The sequence below is a fragment of the Geotrypetes seraphini genome, chromosome 10 (assembly GCF_902459505.1).
Source record: "Geotrypetes seraphini chromosome 10, aGeoSer1.1, whole genome shotgun sequence".
Taxonomy (NCBI): Eukaryota; Metazoa; Chordata; class Amphibia; order Gymnophiona; family Dermophiidae; genus Geotrypetes; species Geotrypetes seraphini.
The window spans coordinates 18,715,298-18,742,894 of NC_047093.1; the positions used below are offsets into that span (position 1 = coordinate 18,715,298).

General features: G+C 39.3%; 1 protein-coding gene across 5 annotated transcripts in view; it reads right to left on the reverse strand.

Moving 5' to 3' along the window:
• CEP95 (centrosomal protein 95) overlaps positions 1-27,597 on the reverse strand; it is a 125,227-nt gene that overhangs the window by 38,837 nt on the left and 58,793 nt on the right. For all 5 annotated transcript variants that reach the window (XM_033962076.1, XM_033962073.1, XM_033962072.1 and 2 more), the window contains 2 exons: positions 24,071-24,212; positions 9,287-9,401 (listed from right to left, as the gene is read on the reverse strand). In XM_033962076.1, coding sequence (XP_033817967.1) covers positions 9,287-9,401; positions 24,071-24,212 — 257 coding nt within the window. The remainder of the gene's footprint in view (positions 1-9,286; positions 9,402-24,070; positions 24,213-27,597) is intronic.

Consider the following 27,597-nt stretch of genomic DNA (forward strand, 5'->3'; position numbering starts at 1 on the left):
AGGGAAATTTAGTGGTGACGCCAGGAAGTACTTCTTCACGGAAAGGGTGGTGGATCATTGGAACAAACTTCCGATGCAGGTGGTCAAGGCCACCAACGTGCTCGACTTTAAGAATAGATGGGATATCCACGTGGGATCCCTACGAGGGTCGAGCTAAGGAACTAAGTCATCAGCACTCAGACTTAATGGGGTGGGTCAGTAGAGTGGGCAGACTTGATGGGCTGTGGCCCTTTTCTGCCGTCACCTTTCTATGTTTCTATGTTTCTATGATGCTATGGTCCACCAGGTCGAATGCAGCGGTAAGGTCTAGTTGTATGAGCATCATTTTAATATCACCGCCAAGTAAGTTCAGACACAGAGGAAGGAGAAATTAGGTTCTTACCTGCTAATTTACTTTCTTTTAGCTTCTCCAGACCAGTAGAGGTTAATCTTTGCGAATGAGTATATATCCAATCATGACCAGCAGGTGGAGACTGAAAACAAAACTGTGAAATAGTATATAATATATTCCCTTCAAGTCACGTGATGCTGTGAGCCGGCGCGCACGTAGCCTAGCCAGCTCCGGAGCTCGTTCCCCCCTTCCTCGTTAAAATCGGGACGAACGGCGAGCGCACGACAGCGAACTTCGGCGATTTGTGCGGGCCATCATATGGACAGATTCCTGACCGCGACCCAACCAGCCATGTCCTCTAAGTCGGCGAAAAAAGATAAGGACAAAAGTAAACTTACGGATGACAAGATGGCGGATCCCACAGGCGGCGTGCTGAAGCAGTTCACGCCGGAGACGCTGGCGGAACTGAAAGCTTTAATAACACAAGCGATTTCTCCGAGTATGGAGCAACTGTCTGCCCAATTAACAAAACTTGAAACAATAATGGAAGACCAGGCGGCCAGGGTGACAGTGCTGGAAGAACGTGTTTCCACAACGGAGGATGAGACACGTGTCCTCACAACGGACGTGGCACGCATGAAAGTGCAACTGGATCAACAGCAAGCCAAGCTGGAGGACCTTGAAAATAGGTCCCGAAGGGGGAATTTACGTTTTATGGGGTTCCCTGAGACGATTCCAGACTCCACTCTTCTATCTGTGCTGGAAACATGGCTAACCAACGAACTGCCTATGCCGACTAGCCTGGGCCCAGCACGCTTTGAACGGGTCCACCGTGTGGGACCTAGGTCCGGGAATGCTCAGAGGCCCAGGGTAGTGATTGGAAAACTGCACAACTATAGACATAAGGTGGAGATACTCCGAGAATTCCGACTTAAAAGAGAAAACCTGACCTATGACTCTAACCCCATCCGTATCGGCCAGGACTACTCGGCTGCATTAACTGAAAAAAGGAAAGTATTTTACCCTCTCTGTAGGAGGTTGGCTGATCTTAAATGCCGCTTCCTCTTTCTCTATCCTGCTGTTCTGAAAATACAGCTAGAGGGTAAATGGCATGTGTTTGACTCAGAGATGTTGGCTGGGGACTTTATTAATAAGCTGGGGGCCCCTGGGTCATCAACGACCTGAACATATTGGACAAGGTTTACATACTTCTGTGGGCTTCGCCACGACAAGTCATGGTTAATGCTGTTTACCCAATTATGGGTCAATTTTCATGTTATGTATAAGGGGGGGACGAGTTTCCACGCATCATAGACGTGCTCTACCTTCCTGTATCGTAGTGCTGCAGGATGGGTCACTGTTTCGGGGGGGGAATTGGGGGGAAAAGGGGGGGATTGGGAAGGGAGGGGGGGGGTTTGAATGTTGGGAAGTGTGTACTTTTTGATCTATCCTCTCATGTGACATGGTTACGAAAAGTAGAGAATATGTATGGGTCCAATGTTGATTTCAGTGCTGGTGGTTCCTCAGGCGAGGGCTGGGCGCCTGGGGGATGTCAGGATACACTGCTGACCATGTTCTTTTTCGGTGGTCCCGATGAGTGGTAGGACATTTAGAATATTGTCCTGGAATGTCGGGGGCATAACTTCTCCAGTGAAGCGGACCAAGATCTTGAGCAGGTTAAAACATCACAAGGTAGATCTTGCCTGCTTGCAGGAAACACGATTAACTATGACTGAACATGCTAAATTACAAAAGGGCTGGGTGGGCCAGATTTTTTCTGCCTCGGCCACTACTAAACACGCTGGAGTGGCCCTCTTGGTGCGTAGAGGCTTTCCGGGACGGGTGGAACAGATACATGCAGATACACAGGGTAGAGCCCTACTTTGTAAGGTGACCACATCAGACAGGGTATTCCACATTCTCATAGCTTATGGCCCTAATCAATACGATCACAAATTCTTTCAGGGCCTGGTTACTTTAGGTCAACATGACCCTACAATACCGTTACTGATTTTGGGCGATTTTAATCAAGTTCTGGATCCGGAGCAGGATCGTACGGGGCCAGGCCTCAGCCAAAGCTTGCCTCCGAGCAAAGGCTTACCCTATTTGTGTGAGGCACTGGATCTTGTAGACCCTTGGAGATTATTACATCCACGAGAGAGGGACTTTACACATCAATCTCGGGCACACCAATCCTTTTCCAGAATAGATTACATTTTCGTCTCAAATTCATTATTTTCCCAGATTGAAGCCTCAGAGATAGGTCCCCTTTCCGTATCAGACCACTGTCCGATATGGGTAGATATACTTACTGACACATCTCCTATTTTTAGTGGGTGGCGGTTCCCATCTTATTTAGTGGATAATCAAGACTTTATAACATACCTAACGGAGAAATGGGAGGACTACCTTCGTTTTAATGCTCAGCATAGGGAGACACCTCTCTTATTTTGGGAAGCGGCCAAATCAGTTCTTAGAGGCGACATTATCGCTTATGTAGTGGCGTATCGAAAACGCGTATCTCAGGGCATTATACATCTTGAGCGGCAATGCAAGATGCTTAAGAAGCAACACCTAGCACATCCTACAAGAGGTTCTAATGAACTCTTGATATCAGCTCAGGCCGCCCTAAACTCTCTGATTCATGAACGAACAAAAAAACACTTATACTTCGTCCAACATAAATACTATAGATATGGGAACAAACCGGGTAGACTACTTGCATCACTCACCAAAGCTAGACGGCCTGATAGATATATTCCTTGTTTGCACTTACCTGATGGAACGAAGGTGACGGGCACAGGGGACATATCTGATAGTTTTCTGCGTTATTATAAACAATTTTACTCTTCGGTGGAGGGCACACGGGGACCGGAGGCGGGGGACTTCTTGGAGGATGCGGGGATGCCAAGATTGTCCTCTCCTATGCGTGCCGCTATAAATAGGCCAATACAGGGGAAGGAAATACAATCAGCTGTGAAGCAAATGAAAAATCGAACATCTCCGGGCCCTGATGGGTATTCCCCGGAATTTTATAAATTATTACTTACACAAATTTGTGGACCCTTGGAGGCATATTATCAAGCGGCAGAGGAGGAGGGAGCTTTTCCGGAGGGAGCAAACCATGCATACATAACATTAATTCCAAAACCGGGGAAAAGAGACACAGATATAGAATCTTATAGGCCCATATCTCTACTTAATGTAGATATTAAAATATTGGATAAGGTATTGGCCAATCGACTGGCACCACTGCTTCCCCAACTGATAGTTCCTGAACAGGTTGGCTTTGTCAAGCAGCGCCATTCGGTACTCAATGTACGAAGACTCTTGACGGCCATGCACAGAGCTCACATAACACGCACAGATGGAATTTTGGTTAGCTTAGATGCGGCGAAAGCCTTTGATAAAGTCAACTGGAACTACCTATTCTCGGTACTTTCCTATATGGGTTTTACCGGTTGGTTTTATGATATGATACGATTGTTATATACGTCACCCACTGCCAGCATTCTGGTGAATGGTACGAAGACGCCGTCTTTTCAAATTGCGAGAGGTACGAGACAGGGTAGTCCTCTCTCTCCCATGTTGTTCTTACTCTATCTGGATCCCTTCCTGAGAACACTGCAGAGAGATGATGGTATAGTGGGACTCCCGGAAGGAGACTCCCAGTTACGAGTATTGGCGTATGCTGATGATATGTTACTGACATTAGCCGACCCACAGGATTCCCTGAAAAGAGCATTAGCCATCCTAGATGAATTTAGTCTATATTCGGGATTGATACTCAACCTGCAGAAATCATTGGCACTTCCTCTGTCTCGAGGACTCCCTGCCCAGTGGAGGGGACCTTTTCCATTACAATGGGCTACCACCTCTCTGAAATACTTAGGTATACAAATACCAATAGACATTACCAGCATATATTCAGTGAATGTCCTACCACTCATGACGCTTACACGACAGAAACTGTTACTTTGGAGGGACTTTCCGATATCACTCATGGGTAAAATTGCTTTATATAATATGGTGCTGTTGCCCCAGTGGCTCTATATATTTCAAATGCTCCCTATATTATTGTCTGTCAAACATGAGAGGGAGGTGGGGAAATACCTCACTTCTTACTTATGGAATGGGAAAAAGGCCAGAATTTCACTGTCAGTTTTGATGCTTCCCAGGGCGCAGGGGGGACTGGGTCTTCATAGTATACGACTGTTCTCTCAGGCGTGTCAAATGAGACACCTGAGTGATTGGTTCCGGGGGACTAGCCATTTTTCGGCTACTTCTTCGGAACTAGTCCTATGCTCCCCATACCACTTTAGCTATCTGCTGCACGCTTTGCGTCTCCCGGGGGGTCCACCACCTCTTGGAAAGTTTCTTTTTCAACCGTTACGTCAAGTGTGGAGACGTTTGTGTAAAATGCTAAAGATTAACCATACCGCTACAGCATACTTACCTTTCCTGGACAATCCAGACTTTCCACCTGGGACGTCTCGGTTTCCGATGTCTGTGTGGAAAACGTCAAACTTGCACTATATCTCACAGGTTGTAACAGCCCAGGGCATGGTGCCATCCTTTGCGGTAATGCAGACTGAATATAGTTGGATGCCTCGGGACTGGTTGGCATATGCTCAGATGACATCTTATGTCAGATCTCTCCCGCCGGAGGGGCTCACGAACCAATGTCAGGAGACAATTTCGGAAGCCTTGTGTTTAACAGCACAGACACAAATCCCCTTGAAATTCCACTTACGCTTTTTACGGGACAGTCTGGGGTCAATCTCTTATGAAGCCTATGCGGCCCGCTGGACGGAGGATCTGGCCTGTGAGGTGACTGGCCATCATATACAACAGGGTCTTCACTCTATCCACTCTCTTACCTCACATGTGACCCTTATTGAAATGAACTATAAGTTCTACTTACGACTCTACAGATCACCAACGTACCTGTATCGAGCTAACCTCAGAACATCGGATACGTGTCTTAAATGCGCTCATCCAGGAGCAACGCTGGGACACCAGTTCTGGTCGTGTCCATTGATAGTGGACTTTTGGATTCAACTACAGCGGCATATTACTTCCATGTGGCATCAGGGATATGTCAGCCGTCCGGAATTGCTGTTCACGATGGACCCACTTCCTCGGGGGTCTCCGAGAGGTTTCCGAGGTTTTTTGGCCAGGACTTTCCTCATGGGAAAGAAAACTATACTACATTGCTGGATTGTATCGGACCCACCAACTTTGTCATTCTGGAGAATTCTTATGCTTCGTCAAGCCTCGATGGAGCGTATGTCCTTGACTTCATTGGACTCACCCAGAGGCCGGTTATTTAGTTCTGTTTGGGAACCATTCTGGTTAACATTGACTCATAAAGCACGAAGTCACTTATTGAATTTGTAATACTTCAATAGATGGAGGTTGATCATTGTTACTGTGGGATGTTGGGAGGGTGGGTGTTGGGGATAGGGAGGGGGAGGGTGGGGGGAGGATAATGGTTTGTCTTGTGTGATGCCATTTTCTTGTAAAATCAATAAACATATTTAAACATAATATATTCCCTTCTCTATTCTCATCAGTCTGCCGAATAGCCAAGCAGAACTAAGAACTGGAAACAGAAATAAACAATACTCCGAACAGGAGTAACAACTAACATACCCAAATGCTGTTGGAAAATGCAGAGGAGAAATACCAGAAGGAAATTGTCCCCACAGCTCGCCAGCTAAGCCAGTAGAGCCACAGTCGCTGTTCATCAATTCTCCCCGGCCCTAGAAAAATACTAGAACCCACAGCAAAAAACAAAACTGTCCACGCAACAGCCCCAACACAACAATAACAGACAGGGTGAGGACCTCTACTGGTCTGGAGAAGCTAAAAGAAAGTAAATTAGCAGGTAAGAACTTAATGTCTCCTTCTTTAGCACTCTCCAGACCAGTAGAGGTTAATCTTTACGAATGGGACGTACCAAAACAGTCCCTCTCATGGGCGGGACCTCCGAAGGGCTGACACATCTACCCAATAGTGTCTAACAAAGGAATGCAAGGAAGACCAAACCGCAGCCTTACAAATGTCCACTGGAGGCACAAGTGACAACTCAGCCCAAGAAGCCGCCTGACCCCGAGTGGAATGAGCCTTGAGAAACTCCAGAACAGGCTTCTGCCTCAGAAAATAAGCCGAAGCAATAGTCTCCTTGATCCAGCATGCAATAGTAGCTTTAGAAGCGCCAGCCCCCAGGCGAGGACCCGCCAGAAGGACAAAGAGATGATCGGATTTCCTGATATCCTAGGTCCGCTGCACATAAGAGCGAAGGACCCAACTGACATCTAACTTGCGCAGCTGTCTTTGCTCAGAAGAGCCCTCCCGACTACCCAAGACCGGGAGGACCACAGATTGATTGACATGAAAAAGAGAAACTACTTTCAGCAGAAAAGAAGGAACAGGCCTCAAACTCCAAGAAGGGAACCCTACAAGAGAAAGACTGTAGCTCAGAAACACGCCTAGCGGAAGTAATGACCACCAAAAAGATTGCCTTCAGAGTAAGGTCCTTCAAAGAGCAGCCACCCAACGGTTCGAAGGGCGGGCGCACCAAAACAAATAGAACAGACTGAGATCCCAAGATGGAACAGAGGGCCGCACGGGAGGCCTGAGCAACTTGGCCGCCCGCAAAAAGCGAATCACATCAGGAATGGCTGTCAAATGCCGACCTGTCACTAACCCCTGAAAGGCTGACAAGGCCGCAAGCTGAACCCAGAGAGAAGACCAAACCAGGCCCCTATCCAGGCCATCTTGCAAGAACTCTAGAATGTTAGGCAGGAAAGCATGAAAAGAGACCACTCCCCGCGTCTGGTACCACCCCTCAAAGAGATGCCAAACCCGCACATAAGCCCGAGAGGTAGAAAGCCTCCGGGACCCCAAGAGCATAGAGATCACCTTATCTGAATACCCCTTCTTACCAAGGCGACCCCTTTCAAGAGCCAAGCCGTAAGACAGAAGGGAGATGGGTCAAACATGGGAATGGGACCCTGCATCAGAAGGTTGTCCAAGAGAGGCAGAGGAAGAGGATCCGCCACCAGATGCCCCAACAGATCCACGTACCATGGACGTTGAGGCCAATCCAGAGCCACCAGAACCACAAGACCCGGATGGTGAACAATGCGGAGAAGAACTCTGCCCACTAATGGCCATGGAGGGAACAGCCCCTCCGTTGGCCATGGTTGAACCAGAGCATCCAGACCCTCGGCCAGTCCATCCCTGCGACAACTGAAGAAGTGGGGCACTTTGGTGTTGCCACTCGTGGCCATCAGGCCCATCAGGGGCTAACCCCAAGCCTGCACTATCAACTGAAAGGCCACGGAGCTGAGACACCACTCTCTGGGATCTAAGATGTGACGACTGAGGAAGTCCGCCTGAACATTCTCCACCCTGGCTATGTGAGAGGCCGAGAGGTCCAGAAGGTGGGACTCCGCCCAAAGCATGAGCCAAGCCGCCTTTCCTGCGCCCCCTGAGCGCTCTTGGTGCCCCCCTGATGATTGACATAAGCCACCGCCATGGCATTGTCTGACAGGACTCTGACCGACTTGCCCATCAAAAGGGAGCGGAAGGCTAACAGCGCCAGATGGACAGCTCTGATCTCCAACACGTTGATCGACCAGGACGCCTCCTCCATGGACCATGTGCCCTGAGCTGAGTGACCTAGACACTGAGCCCCCCAACCGAGGAGACTGACATCTGTGAGAAGCACCATCCACTGCGGTAGATTTAGACTCACCTCCTGAACCAGATGAGAGGTCTGGAGCCACCAACGAATACTGCAGCGCGCCAAGCCTCACAGAGGGACAGGGACATCCAAACTGTGCCTCTGGGGCTACCCCTCCGGAGCAGAGCATACTGAAGAGGATGCATGTGGGCCCGCGCCCACCTCACCACGTCCAGGGACGCTGCATCGACCCCAAGACTTGGAGGAAATCCTGCGCCCGAGGACACCGGGACGCCAGAAGAAGGCAAATCTGAGATTGAAATTTGCTTACCCGGGCCTCTGGAAGGAAGACCTTCACCAAGGAGGTGTCGAACAGAACCCCAAGGTACTCCAGATGCTGAGCTGGGACCAACCGACTCTTGGAAAGGTTGACCACCCAGCCCAGCGACCAAAGAAACTCCACCACCCGAGTCATAACCCGGGTGCTCTCCTGCAATGACTTCGCCCAAAGCAACCAGTTGTCCAGGTAGGGGTGCACCAGAATGCCCTCCGACTGCAAGGCTGTCGCGACGACCACCTTCACCTTGCCGTGGCCAGGCCAAAGGAAAGCGCACAGAACTGATAGTGCCGACCCAAGATCGCAAAGCGAAGGAAGCGCTGATGAGAGGTCTGAATGGGAACATGCAAGTAGGCCTCCGTCAGATCGAGAGATAAGTCTAATAGGAAAGCACTCACCGCTGTTTCTATTCATAAAAAGAAATTAAGAGTTTAATAAGAGAGGTATTTTTGGGAGCATTCAGATTAATCTCTCTTAATCCTGTATAGTTTTTGATTGATCAAGTCACTTAATCCCCCAGGGACAGGGAGTACTTGAATAAATTCATGTAAACCATTCTAAGCTCCCTTGGGAGAACGGTATATAACACTGAATAAATAAATGCCAGTGTCTGAATAGGTGTTAGCGCTGAACACTGGGGCCTAAAATTTAGCCTATGGCAGTCAGGGTTAAAAAAAACACAGAAAAAACCCACCAGCTGAATATTGACCAGTTAGATTACAGGGAAATGTCTAGTGTACCTGAATGTAACTTCTTTTCAGCTAGCTACTGAAAAAGTTAAATCTAAATATTAAAATAAAAGAGGCCTGTAGTTTGGGGACAGGAAATATCAATACTGCAGTCAGTTCCTGTGAATCACTTGGAATTTTAGTTCACTATCTCAACTCATGTTCCTTTTGAGCTCCCATGGTCCACAATAGCTCACCTGGCTGGTATCTCTTCCTTCGATATTCCATGAAGCTGTCACTGTGTTGGGACAGTTTATCTTCATCTCTGGACTCGTCTACTTGGGACTTTTCACCCAGAGCTCTCTTTAACATCTGTCAAAGGAAAAGTAGCTGTTAATCAGGTTTGTGTACGTGTCTGGTTAGGAAATTTCACTATAAAATACATCTTGTACCCACTGAACACTGATTCGGGAAAAAGAAGGAGAAATTAGGTTCTAACTTGCTAATTTTCTTTCTTTTAGTCCCTCCAGACCAGCTCCTCTGCCAGCAGGTAGAAACTGCGAACACATTTACTTTTGGCAGCAATACAAGTGGACTGTGCTGTCCCAACTACAATCAGTCTGACGAATAGCCAAGCAGGAGCTCTAAGAATTAAAGAATTGTGAAGTATAAACACAACAACTCCACTCTCATACGGAGAAGACAAAATAGTTGTCCGGATTGGACAGGGACACACTGTTGGATACTGATTAGAACAAGAATCTTCAAGGTGTCTTCACAGTTCACCAGTTAGCCAGAAAAACCAAACGCTGCTGCTCTTACTATATTCCACCCAAAAAACCAAGGCAAAAAGATACCGCAGAAAAAAGTTCTCTTCATGAAAAACCAAATAAAAAGGCAGGGTGGAGTCTGTGCCGGTCTGGAGGGACTAAAAGAAAAATTAGCAGGTAAGAACCTAATTTCTCCTTCTTTATTGTCCCTCCAGACTGGCACAGAACAGATGGGACATACCAAAGCCATCCTGTTTTCACCTTGGTGGCTTGCGTCAGAGGAGAAGTTTTGAGGCAGTTGCGCGGGACTTGTGAGAATGGTTATCATATCCGGACACCTCAGAAAGAGAAAACTCTTGAAGAGCACCCTCGAAGGTGAGGGGAAGGGGAGGGAGATGGCTAGACAAGGGGAAGAAATGAATGGATGTTTTTTATTTTTGCTGCCCAAAGCCATCCTGTTTCCGCCTGGGCACTTTGCGTCAGAGGAGAAGCTTTGAGGTAGTCGTGCGGGTCTTGTGAGAATGGGTACCATGTCTGGACACCTCAGAAAGCGAAAACTCTTGAAGAGCAACTGCGAAGGTGAGGGGAAGGGAGGGAGATGGCTAGACAATGGGAAGAGATAAACAGATGTTTTTTAATTTTTGCCATCGATGGGAGGATGCAAGTGTCGTGATCGCGAGGAGGGCTGCTGACTGGGAGGAGTGGGAAGGGAAGCAACGCAGGGACTTTACGGCAGGGACAAGGCCATTCACCACTCCACGGCGACCAGTTTTTTTTACTCCCCACTCCAGTGGGAAAACAGTCATCGTGTCATTCTCTACTATGGAGGTTTTAACCAGTTTATCTCCCCCTTCAAAAACCAAGCTATATCAGATCTGGATGTCATTGTAGATAATATGATGAAACCTTCCGCCCAATGTGTGGTGGCAGCCAAAAAAGCAAACAAGATGTTAGGAATTATTTAAAAAAGGGATGATTAGCAAGACTAAGAATGTTATAATGCCTCTATATCGCTCTACAGTGCAACCACACCTTGAGTACTGCATTCAGTTCTGGTTGCCTTATCTCAAAAAAGATATAGCAGAACTAGAAAAGGTTCAAAGAAGAGCAACCAAGTTGATAAAGGGGATGGACCTCCTCTCGTATAAGGTAAGACTAAAGATATTAGGGCTCTTCAGCTTGAAAAAAAGAGACAGCTGAGAAGAGATATGATTGAAGTCTACAAAATCCTGAGTGGTGTAGAATGGATACAAGTGGACTGATTTTTTTATCTCCATTAAAAATTACAAAGACTAGGGGACACTCATTGAAATTAGAGGGAGATACTTTTAAAATCAAATAGGAAATCAACTAGTAAAAAATTTTAAAATCTTTAGGGTTGGATAATTTTATAAATTCTTGCAATTTAAAAGATATATGGAGAATTCTTCATTTTAATGATCGAGATTTTTCGTTTTATTCACATGTTCATAAATCTTTTTCTAGAATTGATTATATTCTTGTTTCTGATGGGCTAATACAAGATGTTACACAAGCCTCTATAGAACCAATAATTTTATCAGATCATGGAGGAGTGTGGATTTCTTTAAATTTTAATGACCCGGATAATGGTAGGCCTGTATGGAGATTTAATAATGCATTGCTTGCATATCCAAAATTTTGTGAAGAATTTCAATTAAAAATGGATGAATATTTTCAAAATAATATTACAGAGGAAATATCTACAGAAATAATATGGGATGCTTTTAAAGCAACGATGAGAGGGCAAATTATATCATTTTCAGCTTATTCTAAAAAACAATTAAATAAGCAATTTACGGAACTGGAACACGAAATAAAAGATTTAGAATTAAAATTGATTAATAAGTGGGAGAATTCTACGTTGCAAACTTTATTAAAAGCAAAATATAAATATGAGATTTCTTCTAATTTGGCTAAAAAAAATATTATGTGTCAGCAAGCTTTGTATTATGGTAGTTCAAATAAGGCGGGAAGATTATTGGCTAATTATCTTAAAGTGAAAAAAAAAGAAAGATGAAATTGAATGCAATAAAAGATGAAAAAGGTGAAACTCATTTTCAGATTGGTCCTATTTTAAAACAGTTTTTAAATTATTATAAAAACCTGTATATTGGGCGTGGCTTGGGAGTGCACGAGGATGGTCGGGTAGGGCAGAGGCTCTGTACATACAGACATTAATGACATAAAATACTGAAATAAAATTTTCATTTTAACTGAAGAAACGAAGGAAAATACAACGTGATGGCTTCAGGAAAACAAAACAAGTCTGAAATGGGGATTTCTAATACCGGCAGTGTTAAGAGATCTAAGCCAGAGCCGGCAACACCCTCAAAGTGTCCGTTGTCAAGAGAGAAAAGTGACATTGATTTCTGGAAAGAAATACAAGAGATAAAAGAAATTCTTCTAAAAAACGCCAAAAAGCTGGATGAAATACAGGAAGAAGTAATGACTTTAAATAAAAGAACAGAAGTGCTGGAGATTAAAACAACAAAAATGGAAATGAGAATGGACAGTTTTGAAGCAGAAAAAAGGCAATATAAACTGGACAGAGAAAAAATCTTTGCACTCACCAGGGAAGTCGAGGATTGCCAGAATCGCATGAGACGGAGTAATTTGAGACTTTTGGGCGTACCGGAAGGGGTGGAGAAAAATAATCCGGTTTCATTTGTGGAAAATTTTTTGATGAAAGTCCTGCCCCTCAAATCTAATTACCCGATAGAAGTTGAACGTGCACATCGCATACCAGTGAAAAGACTGGATACTTTAAAAGGTCCTCGCCCCATAATTTTCAAGTTGCTAAGACACCAGCAAGTTTTAGAGGTGTTAAGAATGGCTAAAGAACATGCAAATTTAAAATGTCAGGATGCCAAAGTTCACATCGTTCCTGATTTCGCTAAAACAACGGCAGATAAAAGGAAAAAATTTCTAGACATGAGGCCGAAGTTAAGAGAAATCGGAGCTAGATTTGGCCTGATATACCCTGCGATTATGAAAATAACTATTGACAACAAAACTATGAGCTTTGATGAGCCTGTGAAGTTGGAAATGTTTTTAAATCAAAGGGAGCAGCCGATGTCAATTTAATTTGACTTATTTACTTCCTGGAGTTGGAGTTGATTCTTCTTGGTTTTTATTTGATTTTATTTGTTATTCATCTTTAATATATTTGAGAATCTGCTAACTGACAGTTTGGCTCTGTTTATTTTGAATGGAAACTGTGAAATGGAATGCTGATGAAAAAGGCAGTTTGTTTCTCTGTGAGCCTTTAATATCTCTTTCTCAAAGGATGACTTTTAAAGTTGAAATGATTTGTTCCTTTGCTGTTACATATCTTATTAAGATATTAGAATCTCTGATATATGTTATTGCAATATATTCATGAAGATAAGATATTAATATACAGAGCTTATAGTGGCAGATTTAGATCATAGGTTATGATGAGTTAATGGAGGTTGTGATAAAAATTCAGTACAAAAGATTTCAGTTAGCAAAGATTTTCAAGGGACTCTAGTTTAAGGTTTAGTAGGCTTCTTTGAGAATATTTAAGGGGAATATATGTATTTAAAAATAAATAATAACAATAATTTAAAAAAAAAAAGGAAAATATATTATTAATGCTTAATTTTCATTTATAGGTTTCTTACAAGTCTGATACTTTTAGCAGACAGAGTTTTACATTCTTTTTTATCATTTATAATGTGAGTGGAAGATCTTTATTTAGTTTCTTATTTTGATTTTTTAATATTTTGAGAATATTACATAAATTATTTATAAAAATACATATGATTATTACATACAATATTGTTTTATAATTGAAGTCTGTATAGAGCTTTTAGTTTAGCTTTACTTGGTCTTGTATGTGCAGTTCCAGGTTTTATCAGCCAATATTAAGGGTGGGAGAGGGAGGGATGGGAGGGGGGTTAAAGGGATTTGATAATTGGGGTAGAGATGTTGGATTGAGAGATATAAATGAAGGTGGTGTTTATTCATTTCAAATGATTTCAGTTTTTTGTTCAGATATAATAATTGGAAGAACTTTTGTAAAAATTATTTGGATTGATGGAGATTAAAATTTTTTCACTCAATGTTAATGGCCTTAATCACCCAGTAAAGAGAAAAAAAATGTTAGCATTTTTAAAAAGGCAACAGGCTGATGTGTATTATATTCAAGAGACACATTTATCAGTGGTTGAATCCAAAAAGCTAGAAGATAATTGGGTGAAACACTGTTTTTTCGCTCCCGCAATAGGGAAAAAGGCAGGAGTGGCTATATTAGTGAACACAAAATGTTTAGCTTCATTTAAAATGATAGATTTTGATCCTTTAGGGAGATGGATACGAGTGGAAATGAGAATGGGAAATAATACTTTGACTTTATTAAATATCTATGCCCCGAACTCGAATCAAAATGATTTTTTTATTAATATACAAAAATTAATACTCCCACTGGCTGCTTCTAATTTAATAGTAGCTGGAGATTTTAATGCTGTTATGGATCCTTTTTTGGATAAAAAACCAAGCAAAAATATAAAATCATTAGGGTTAGATAATTTGGTGAATACTTGTAATTTGAAAGATATATGGCGTATTCTTCATTTTAATAATCAGGAGTTCTCTTTTTGCTCACCAGTTCATAAATCTTTTTCAAGAATTGATTACATATTGGTATCAAATTCCATAGTGCAACAAGTGACACAAGCTTCCATTGATCCAATTATTTTGTCTGATCATGGAGGAGTGTGGATTACACTTACACTAGATAATAATGAATACAATAGATCATTATGGAGGTTTGATAATACATTGGTTTCAGATTCAACTTTTCTTGAAGAAATTAAGTTAAAAATTTTGGAATTTTTCCAAATAAATACCTCAGCAGATATTAATGCGGAAATCTTATGGGATGCATTTAAAGCTACTATAAGAGGTAATATTATTTCTTATTCTGCGTATATTAAAAAACAACTTATTAAACAATTTTCAGATTTGGAAAAAGAAATTAAATTGCTGGAATCCAAATTAATAGATGATTGGAATCACGAAAATTTGCAAACTTTATTAAAGGCTAAAGGCAAATATAATGAAATTTCTTCAAAAATGGCAAGGAAAGATTTGTTTTCTCTGCAAACCTTGTATTATGGAAAATCTAATAAGGCAGGAAGTTTACTTGCAAATTATCTTAAAGCAAAAAAGAGAAGAATAAAAATAAGTGCAATAAAAGATGAGAAAGGAAATATGCATAATCAAACTAATAACATTTTAAATCAATTTTTGGCTTTTTACAAAGAGTTGTATTCTTCCGAGTCTTCTATTGATAAAGTTCAAAAAGGTATGGAATTTTTAAATCTTCTTGAGGGTCCAAAGCTTCCTGATCATATAAAAAGAAGTTTAGAAGAACCTATATCATTAAAAGAATTAGAAACAGCATTGAAGTCTCTTAGAGTTGGATCCGCTCCAGGTGGGGATGGTTTTACTGTGGAATTCTATAAAACATTTCAAAATTCTTTATTACCCTATTTACTAAATTTATATCAGTTTCAACTTAATAAAGGTTGTATTAAAAGTACTATGGCAGAATCTATGGTGATTGTTTTGCCAAAGCCAAATAAAGATCCCACTATGGTTTCAAATTACAGGCCAATATCATTAATTAATGTTGATGGAAAATTAATGGCTAAAACACTGGCATTAAGATTGGCAAAGGCTCTTCCTTACATAATTGATGTACATCAAACAGGTTTCATTGCTAACAAACATTCTTCTAACAATACAAGATTGACATTTCATACATTAAATTTAACTAAAATGATGAATGAACCAGCTTTTGCTCTTTCATTAGATGCAGAAAAAGCTTTTGATAGGGTAGAATGGTCATTCATGTATCAGACTTTGGATTGGTTTGGTGTGGGTCCTGGTTTTGTTCAAATGATTAAAACTTTGTATAGCTCCCCTATGGCAAGATTATACATTAATAATAATTTATCTGAGAGTTTTAAATTACATAGAGGAGTTAGACAAGGATGTCCATTATCTCCTTTGCTGTTTGATATTGTTTTAGAACCCTTATTGATAGCTATTAATCAGACAAAGGGGATACAGGGTATTCCCTTGAAAGAATGGGAATACAAATTATCTGCTTATGCGGATGATATTTTATTATATTTGCGCAATCCAGGTTCAACTATACCATGTTTGTTAGAATTGATTGAAAGATTTGGAATGTTTTCAGGATATAAAATCAATTGGAATAAATCTGAAATTCTTTCGCTTAATGTGCATTGCATAAAATCTATGTTTGATTCATTTCCTTTTGTATGGAAAGAGGATGGATTAAAATATTTAGGAATTTGGATTAAAAATTCAATAGAAGATACAGTAAAAGAAAATGAAAAACTTTTATTAAAAAAGGTTTCGGAATTATGTGAACAATGGAACCCATTACATATATCTTGGTGGGGAAGAGTTCAAACCATAAAAATGATGATATTGCCTGTGGTTTGCTATCAAATGTGTATGATTCCGGTATTTTTTCAGAACTCTTTTTATAAAAAATTGAATGCAATAATTATTAAGTTTGTTTGGCTTGGCAAAACACCTAGAATTGCTTTGGTATCTTTACAGAAATCAATTAAGGAGGGTGGGGTAAATTTCCCAAATTTCTATAGGTATCATCAGGCCTATATTTTACGTCAAGGTATGTATTGGGTCCTCCCAGATCTCATTGAATACACTCCAAATTGGTTATACTTGGAATGGCGACTCCTGTCTCCTTTACATCTTTGTCACATTCTCAGTATCAAGATGCCCAGATTGTATAAAGAAAATAAACTTTTATTAGATACATGGAAAACTCTAAGATATGTAAGTAATTTAACTGAAATTCCTATTAGTAAATCGACAAATCATATATGGCTAAACTCCAAGATTCAGATTGGCGGAACTAAGATTGTCTGGAGGCATTGGTTAAATGCAGGAATACGAACTTTAAATGATATTATTTCAAATGGAAAAATGCTTGAGTTTACACAATTGCAAAATAAATTTGGACTGAATAAATCACAATTTTATAAATGGTTGCAATTGAAGCAGGCCATTCAGGCAGGGTTCCCTGAATGGAAAACTTTAAATTTTCAATACAGCATGGAATTTTTATGCTTCCAGGCAGATTTTCTGGGTCACCAGGCCGCACAGTGGTATAAAGTTATTAGTGAATTGGTTAATAAAAAACCTAAAAATGGTCTTAGGGATATTTGGAGCATTGAGATTAATCATCAAATTTTGGCATCTCAATGGCCACAAATTTGGTCTTGGAGAATAAGATGTGCACTGTCAGCATCTATGAGACAAACTTGGTTTTTTCTTTTGCATAGAGCATTTTGGACCCCTGTTAGATTACAAAAATTAAATAGTTCAATGTCTAATAGATGCTGGCATTGTAAGCTTGAAGTAGGGACTTTGGATCATCTTTTATTTTTCTGTCCCTATATATTAGCCTTTTGGAATTCGATCTGGGATCAAATAAATTCTTTATTAGATAATCCTGTAGCATTAACTTATGATACTGTGATATTTGGCATATCTATGAGGAAAAAGAGTCAGATATCGGCAAGTAATAACAAACTTTTATTGATTATGACAGGAGTTGCCATGCAACATATTACTACAAATTGGAAAGATCACACAAGACTTAATTTTAATTTCTGGTGGAATTCACTATGTCACATATATAGAATGGAACGTTCAATAGCAATACAAAATGGAAATTATAAAAGGTTTAATGAAATATGGGGGCCATTGACATTGTTTTGTAATGAATAAACACCATTTTATTAACATTATTTATGATTGGAAGGGAAAGGGGAGGGTTTATATAAATGAAAAAAAAAATAAAAATGTAAAAAAAGAAATATGACAAAGATTGATTCAATTAAATAATTGTATGGAAAGGGAGGGGGGAAGAAGGGTTTAGATATATATACCTTTGTTATGATCTTGATAGATTTATCAAGTGATGTTAGTAAATCTATGTATTACTTATATTGTACACTTGTTGAAAGTTTAAAAATGAATAAAGAATTATAAAAAAAAAAAAATAAAAACCTGTATTCTTCTGAGTCTTATTTAAATAAAGAAAAAGATGGTATAGTGTTTTTAAATAATATTGAAGGTCCGAAGATTCCTGATCATATAAAGAGAAGTTTGGAAAATCCAATATCTTTACAAGAATTACAAACAGCATTGAAATCTCTTAGAGTAGGGACCGCTCCAGGTGGTGATGGTTTTACGGTAGAGTTTTATAAAGCATTTCAAAATACTCTTTTACCTCATTTATTAAATTTATATCAGAATCAACTAAAGAAAGGTTGTATATCAGGCACTATGGCAGAATCATTAACTATTGTTTTGCCGAAGCCAAATAAAGATCCCATGTTGGTTTCAAATTACAGGCCTATTTCATTGATAAATGTAGATGGTAAATTATTAGCCAAACTTTTGGCTACACGTTTGGCAAAAGCTCTTCCTCACATAGTTGGTATGCATCAAACAGGGTTTGTTGCTCAGAGACACTCTTCTAATAACACCAGATTGGCATTGCAAATGTTATATTTAACAAAAGAAATTGGAGATCCGGCTTTTTCTGTGTCTCTAGATGCAGAGAAAGCTTTTGATCGTGTGGAATGGACATTTATGTATCAGGCCATGGAGTGGTTTGGTATTGGTTCGGGATTTATACAAATGATTAAAACTCTGTATAGCTCTCCTGTTGCTAGATTATATATCAATAATAATTTTTCTGATTGTTTTAAATTGCAAAGGGGAGTTAGACAGGGATGTCCTTTGTCTCCTTTACTTTTTGATATAGTGCTTGAACCCTTATTATTAGCTATTCAACAAGAGGAGGAGATACAGGGTATACCGCATAAAGATAAAGAATATAAAGTTTCTGCATATGCGGATGATATATTACTTCATTTGAGGAATCCGGAAACAACCATTCCAAATTTATTGGTTTTGATTGAAAGATTTGGAAAGTTTTCAGGATATAAAATAAATTGGACTAAATCAGAAGTTCTTCCTTTAAATGTGCATTGCACAAAAGGATTATTTGACTCATTACCTTTTATTTGGAAAGAAGAAGGAATAAAATACTTAGGTATATGGATAAAAAACACGCTTGATGAGACAATTATAATGAATGAAAAAAGTTTATTGCAAAAAGTAACAGAGTTATGTGAGCAATGGAATCCTTTACATTTATCTTGGTGGGGAAGAGTTCAAACTGTCAAAATGATGATATTGCCTGTGGTTTGTTATCAAATGGGAATGATACCAGTTTTTTTTCAGGGGTCTTTTTACAAAAAGTTAAATAATATTCTTAGTAAATTTATTTGGCTGGGTAAAGCTGTAAGAATTGCTCTAGTGACTTTACAAAAACCAATTGAGGAGGGAGGGGTAAATTTTCCAAATTTTTATAGGTTTCATCAATCCTATATATTGCGCCAAGGTATGTATTGGGTCCTCCCAGAACTCATGGAGAAGCTTCCAGATTGGTTATGGTTGGAGTGGCAGCTCATGTCTCCTATCAGGCTTCGTCATCTGCTTAGCATTAAAATGCCTAGAATAAGGAAAACCAATAGGATATTAATGGACACATGGACAACATTAAAGTATGTAAACAACTTAACTCCTATTACTATTCAAAAATCTACTTGTCAAAATATATGGCTGAACTCCAAGATACAAATAGGCAGTTTTATGATTGTCTGGAAGGATTGGATTGAAGCAGGAATACGTACTTTAGATGATGTTATTAATGATGGTAAGCTGCTGGAGTTTTCACAATTGCAACATAAATTTGGACTTAATAAAAAACAAAGTTATAAGTGGTTGCAATTGAAGCAGGCTATTCAGGCAGGGTTCCCTGAATGGAAGTCTTTAAATACTCATTTTACTCTAGAATTCTTATGCTTCCAGGCAGATTTTATGGATCACCAGGCCGCACAGTGGTATAAAACATTATCTGGATATTTAAATAAAAAACCAAGGACTGTACTTAGAGATATTTGGAGCATTGAGATTAAGCATCAAATTAATGCATCTCAATGGCCACGTATTTGGTCTTGGAGGATAAGATATACAATGTCTGCGTCTATGAGGCAAACATGGTTTTTCCTGTTGCATAGAGCACTCTGGACCCCTGTTCGCTTACAAAAATTGGATTGCTCTAAGTCTAATAGATGTTGGCATTGTCATCTTGAGGCTGGAACTCTAGATCATTTATTATTTTATTGTCCTTTTATTAATAATTTTTGGAAATTGATCTGGGGTCAAATAAATTGTATGTTAGAGAATCCTGTGGCCCTATCATATGACACAGTTTTGTTTGGAATGTCTATGAGGGCCAAAAGTCAAATTTCATCAAATAATAACAAACTGTTAATGATTTTAACAGGAGTTGCCATCCAACATATAACACATAACTGGAAAGACTATAGAGGATTGAATTATTGTTTCTGGTGGAGTTCGGTTTGTCAGGTGTATGAAATGGAAAAAACATTGGCAATCAAGAGAGGTTATTATAAGAAATTTAAAGAGGTGTGGAGACCATTAATTGAGTATTATAATAAATAAATAATTATATTTATCCCCATTAAATATATGTAGGGGGGAGGAGGGATGGGTGGGTTTTATGACATTATGAGGGGTAATATATGGAAAGGGAGGGAGGGGAGATAGTTTATGGTATAAAATGAATGTAGAGTTTCAAGTGAAGAATGTATAGTATGACTTGAATTATTGTACACTTGTTTGCATAATGTAAAAACGAATAAAGATATTTAAAAAAAAAAAAAAAAAATCAATAGGAGGAAATATTTTTTCACTTGGAGAATAGTTAAGCTAGACCCTGCTCTGCCTGCCAGAAACTCTCTCTAGCAGAAAGTTCAAGCTTAAAAAAAACTGTAGAACTATAAAAGGCTATTATTCTATGGAGACTAGCTAAGTAAAGTTTGCTCTTTTAAGATCTAAACTGTCTATGTAAGGGAACTTACAATTTAGCCAGCTTGTATACTTTTAAAATTACTTTCCCTCTTGTACACCAGTGTCTCAGTAGCAGCAACAGCCTTCCAACAACGGTCTATATTGGGGATAGCAGCCATGGTTCTCGAGGACCACAACCCAGTCATGTTTTTAATATTCCCCATGAATATACATAAGATGTGTTTGCATACAACAGAAGCAGTACGTGCAAATCAATCTCATGCTATTCATTGTGGAAATCTTAAAATTCTGACTAGGTTGTGGCCCTCAAGGACTATGGTTGCCCACTCCTAGACTATATCATAGCTATATTTCTCACCATACCATGTTTCATCATGTTATGTTTTACTATGCTTTGCTATCTTTGTCAAACAATGTCCTGCCATGTTTGCCATCACTTTTTATAAATACACTTTAATATATGTAAACTTGTAACCCATTCTGGGCTCTCCTGGGAGGACGTGACATAAAACCAAATAAATAAAATTAAACAATAGATACTGTGAGGGAGTAGCCTAATGGTTAGTGCAGGGGCCTCAGAACCAGGGGAACTAGATTTGATTCATACTCAGCTCCTTCTGACTCTGGGCAAGTCACTTAACCCTCAATTGCCCCAGGTACAAAATATAGGCAGACCCTGGGATAAGAACGAGTTATATTTTTACAGTTGCTCTTAAGTCATATTTGTATGTAACTCAGAACTTGTAGATTTTAAGATTCTTGCTGCTTACCTCTGCTCCCAGCTGACAAAAGGGCCAACTATCCCTTAAACAGTGTTCCCTCTAAGGTACAGCATGCACAACCACACACTGTTCTTAATGTGGCCCTGCATCATTCCTGGATCTGCTGTAGGAGAAGTGGAGGAGTCTGGGCCCTACTGGAAATACTGCTCAGTGAAATCAAATAAGTTGAGGTTGAGGTTGAGGGGTGATAGATTCAGGGGCAATGTTAGGAAATTCTACTTTACGGAGAGGGTGGTGGATGCCTGGAATGCGCTCCCGAGAGAGGTGGTGGAGAGTAAAACTGTGACTGAGTTCAAAGAAGCGTGGGATGAACACAGAAGATTTAGAATCAGAAAATAATATTAAAGATTGAACTAGGCCAGTTACTGGGCAGACTTGCACGGTCTGCGTCAGTGTATGGCCGTTTGGAGGAGGATGGGCAAGGGAGGGCTTCAATGGCTGGGAGGGTGTAGATGGGCTGGAGTAAGTCTTAACAGAGATTTCGGCAGTTGGAACCCAAGCACAGTACCGGGTAAAGCTTTGGATTCTCGCCCAGAAATAGCTAAGAAGAAAAAAAAAAAAAAATTTAAATTGAATCAGGTTGGGCAGACTGGATGGACCATTCGGGTCTTTATCTGCCGTCATCTACTATGTTACTATGTTACTAAGTTGCAATTGCGTTCTTAAGTATGAGTCATACTTAAGTCAGGCGTCTGTAACTCAGGGACTGCCTGTAAGTACATGGATATAATATATGTAATATATGGCTTTGGATACGTCACTTAACCTTCCATAGCCTCAGATACAAAACATAGGTTTTAAGCCCTTGGGGAAAAGGAAATACCTAATATACCTAAATATAACACATCTTGAGCTACCACTGGGAAGCTAAATGCTAAAATAAAAAAACCCTGTAAGATAAATATTGAAACAAAACCCTAAACTTCTCTCTGACAGTGTTGTTGCACTACCTCCCAATTTTCTTCAAATTAATTACCCAAGTTGACTGTGCCTGAAGGATAAGTGCTTGATTTTACAGCCTTCCCAAAGCCAGAGCCTTATGCAAGCTATTCTGGATCCGCTTCAGTCAGGCTTTTGCCCGCTGCATTGCACGGAAACTGCCCTGTTCTTGGCCAGATCCAAAAGGCCTCTACTCTATCCTCATCCTTCTCGATCTATCTGCCTCCTTGATACGTTATCCTCATTGGGATTCCAGACCTAGACCTTGAGCTTGACAAACTTTGCAGTAAGGCCTTTTGTCCTTTCCTTCCCCACCACCTTTTTATTTCATAGCAATGTAACCCTACCCTCTTCCCTTTTGTATCAGGTGTAGCTGTTTATTAGATTTGTCTGTCTATGTATATGTGTTTGTAACTCCCACAATTTTACTATTTTTAACTTTTTAACATTGTAATGTTGTAAACTGCTTTGGACATGAAAAGCGATATATCAAGTCATAATAAACTTGAAACTTCTGCTGCAAATGCCATTCAGTGCTATATAATTGATAAGTAGCAGTAGAACAAGCAAGAGATTAGGCTTTCTCCTGCTGCTAAAGGCAAATTGGGAATTTCATTTGATGTTTGGGAGCCTCTGAGGTCTTCCCGTATTTGCTTGGGCAGTATTTATGCCACTGATTCAAGAACATTTTACCATGATGGTCACATTTTGGTTACTTACCATTTTAAAATACAAACACTTCTGTTGCCACTTAACATTATCACCTATTATTTATTAACCACTTTTTCATGATACAATATATTGAATAGTAATCAAGGACAGTGTTCCCCGATATTCATGGGGGTTCTATTCCAGGAACCCCTGCGAATTTCAAAAAATCGCAAATATAGTTTTTCGACTGTCAAAAGGCAAGAGAGGGCAGCTGGAGCGCTGGCGAGTAAAGAAAATCACTTGCGGTATGCTCCAGCCGCCTCTTCCTGTTACTAAAGTAAGGCAACATCAGTCAGGAGCTGATTTGACACGCAGCTCCTGATTGGTGTAGCCCGACTTTAGTAAAATATGGGGACCATTGACTAGTTACTCTAATGATCAGATATCTTAGCACATGGATAGTTTATGTTTGGGGTTAGGGAGGGAAATGTATAGCATATGGAATAGGAATATTGATAAAAGGGGGGGTATTTAATTTCTCTTATAAGAATATTTGATTGTAATTCAAGTGATATGTGAAATTTGTTATGTATATTCACTTGATGTAAGAATTAAAAATGAATAAAGAATTATAAAAAAAAAAAAAAAGTACAGGAAGAGGTGGTCGGAGAATACCGCAAATTAGTGAATTCATGGGGAACATTGTATTGTCCTGGCAGGCTCAAAATCTGGGGCAAAGACAAGTTAAGTGACTTGCCCAGAGTCACAAGCAGCAGGCTGGGATTGAACACGCAACCTCAGGATGCTGAGACAGCAGCTCTAACCACTAGGCCATACTCACCTCCTATTAAATCAGTACAGGAATCAGGGCACTTACTAGATCAAGCTCCTGTAGCCTCTGAGACAGGTTTTCTGACTTCTCTCGAAGCTCCTGCTCAGACATCAGATAGTGAGCTCTTCTGCGGGAAAGTGGTTCATCTGCAAACAAAGCAGCAATGTTCTCTTCCCACTGCTGAGAGCTAGAAAGGAGAGAAAAGAGTGAAATGCAAGATTTAAGGGAATGTACCAAAAGCAACGGACTGGCTTCTCTGTTCAGTAAGAAAAAGACTTGCATATCAATTCAGCTGCAGTGAAACAGAAGTAAAGGGCATAAAATCCTGTCCACTGACACACATTTTAGCCTTAAAACCATTTAAACTACAGGAGACTTGGGAGCCATTCGCAAAATATTGTAATGTTTAATTATTGTTTTTCCCTATAACATGCACATCTGGGAGGGGGGAGGTTGGGGGTCTGAGAGATTAATGAATTTAAATATATTGGGGTTCATTATAGAAATTTTATGTGCTAAGATATCTGATCATTAGAGTAATTAGTCAATGGTTCCCATATTTTTTTAAAATTATTAAGATTCCCTTGTTGTAACGCTAACATCTTTTCCATCTTATATATGTGACAGACTGAATTCCACCAAAATGTATAATTTAATTTAGTATAATCTTTCCAGTTTTGAGTAATTTGTTGCATGGTGACCCCTGTCAATATTAATAATAACTTGTTATTATTTGCAGAAATCGGACTCTGAGTTCTCATTGCTGTACCAAATAATATAGTGTCATAATAATATAGTGTCATATCTTAGCACATGGGTAGTAGACAGATGGGGATGGGGAGGGATATGTATATCATATGGAATAGGAATATTGATAAAAAGGGGGGTATGTATTTTATATTACAAGAATATTTGATTATAAATACAAGTGATATATGAAAATTGTTTGTATTATGTTTAATTCACTTGTTGTAAGAATTTAAAAATGAATAAATAAAATGTAAAAAAAAAAAAGAAATTTTATGTGATGGGCACTGTGATTGTTTAGGAGGGGGGACTAATTCAGAAATGGATATTAATGGAATATTAAGTGTGTCATTGATGTATAAAATGTGGTATTTATTGTTACACTTACTGTAAGTTTTGAAAATAATAAAGAAATGGAAAAAAAACCCCCAACATTTAAACTATGTAAAAAGTTAAAGTTTCAAGTTTATTATTAAATTTGTCATGTACACAGTATCAAATGCTTCAATGCGCATAACATTTAAAAAAAATGGGGGGGCAAAACAAAATTATTTAATACAATTACATACAAATTCTATACATTCTAATACATGACTGGCACGGAAGGTGAGGGGGATGAACTACAATTTTTAAAGAGAGAAAGGAAACATTTAAGGGAAAACACATATAGTGGGTAACACACACAAAAAAAAAATACAATAGTTTGTTTGATTTTTGGTCTCAAGAAGTATGATCATGTTAGTCCTTTTTATGCTAGATTATATTGGCTGCCTTTTTGAGGCCAGAGTGCTTTTTAAATTTGGGTGTATCTTAAAACTTTGCACATATAACAACATTGCAATATGGGGATGGGTTTGGGGGGGGGGGGGGTTCTGAATTTTGTCAAATGTTTAGATCAATAGATAGATCAATAGAAAATAATTATATATATTATAGTAGGGGTGGGAAGGAAGGGATAAAACTTTATGTTTTAATGTTGAATATGATAGAAATTCAAGTGATGTATTCAATTTCAATGTTGATTATTGTTACACTTGATGTAAGATGTCAAAATGAATAAAGATTTATTTAAAAAAAATAAAAAAAATTTGGGTGTATGTTATAAGGCTCTTTTTGGTTTATTACCTTCTTTTTTGGCATTTTATTTGAAATTGCTCACGTCATTAAAATTTACCAGAAATTCAGGTATGTTCCTCTTCCATACCCCAAAGGCCTGCCATTACAAGACTTTTTTGGACAGGGCATTGGAATATCAGGCGGGGAAGATGAACTCCTGGATGATTCCGTTGACTATTCAAGCCAATTCTTATCCTATATTTCGGAAATTATTGAAAACACATCTATTCGATAAACAAGATTATTGAGACTTTAAGATGCATTCTTTTTAGATTCTTAGAGACATTTGGAGCATTGAGATAAAGCATCAGATTAGTGCATCTCAATGGCCACGGCTTTGGTCTTGGAGGTTAAAATGTACAGTGTCAGCATCTATGAGACAAACTTGGTTTTTTCTTCTACATAGAGCTTTTTGGACCCCTGTTCGTTTACAAAAAATAGATAGCTCAAGATCTAATAGATGCTGGCACTGTCATACTGAAGTTGGGACATTAGACCATCTTTTATTCTTTTGTCCATTTATCTTATCATTCTGGAAATCAATTTGGCCCCAAATTAATAGGATGTTAGAAACCATGAGAGCAAGAAGTCAAATTTCAGCAAGTAATAACAAACTTCTATTTATTTTAACTGGAATAGCAATACAACAAATCACATTCAATTGGAAACAACATGACAGATTAAACTATATTTTCTGGTGGAATTCTGTATGCCACATATACAAAATGGAACTCGCTATTGCAACACAAAAAGGATATATGAATAAATTTCAAAAAATATGGGGACCATTAACAGATTTTTGTAAAGAATGATAAATTTTCCCATAATTAAAATATGTGATAGGAAGGGAAAAGGGAGGGGAGCCTATTTCTGGTTATTACAAAATATTATACCAATAACAGAAGGAAATACAATAAAAATATGTATTATTGACTGGAAGGGAGGGGGGAGGGGATGGGAAACTATTATATTCAATATGTATTAAATAATTTAAAATTCTTATATATTAAACTGTATTATATACTTTGCTTCAAAAAGAAAAAAAAATGTTTCACTGATATTTATTATGAGTTTATCAAGTGTGTATATCCAAGTTTTAATTGAGCTTATGTAATCCACTTGCTGTAACATAAGAAAATGAATAAAGATTTATAAAACAAAAGATTCTGCATTTCAAATGTACTTTTTATTATGTTTTATATTTTAAATGTATTTTTATCTGATTATGTACTTAACGATGTAGCTATGATAGTTTTTTTTTCGGAATTGTATTACTAACTGAAATGTTCAGTCTTACTGTTGTGAACCGCCCAGAACTGCTGGTGATGCGGTATATAAGAAAATAAATTATTATTATTAACAAACAAATTTTAAGCTAGACTTCTGCCCCTCAACAAGCATTTCTAGCTGAGATTCAAGGGCATGTCAGGTGAACTACAGAGAAAAGAAACCCCCCACGCATTTCTTTTCACCTCAGATGCATTTGAAAAACATGAAAGAAGACATTTTAAAGCTCAGATTCTGATTAGAAAGGCATCTACAGTACTGGCAGCTGGCAGAAAGTCTCTGGACCAGGATGGGGGAACATCTAAACCACTGGTCAAGCTCATGCAGCCTGCAGCAAGACCCCTCGTCCCCTCTCTAACACCCATGCTGATCAAATACAGTGTTCCCCCAGTCATTCGTGGTTCGCAGTCATTCGCGGATTT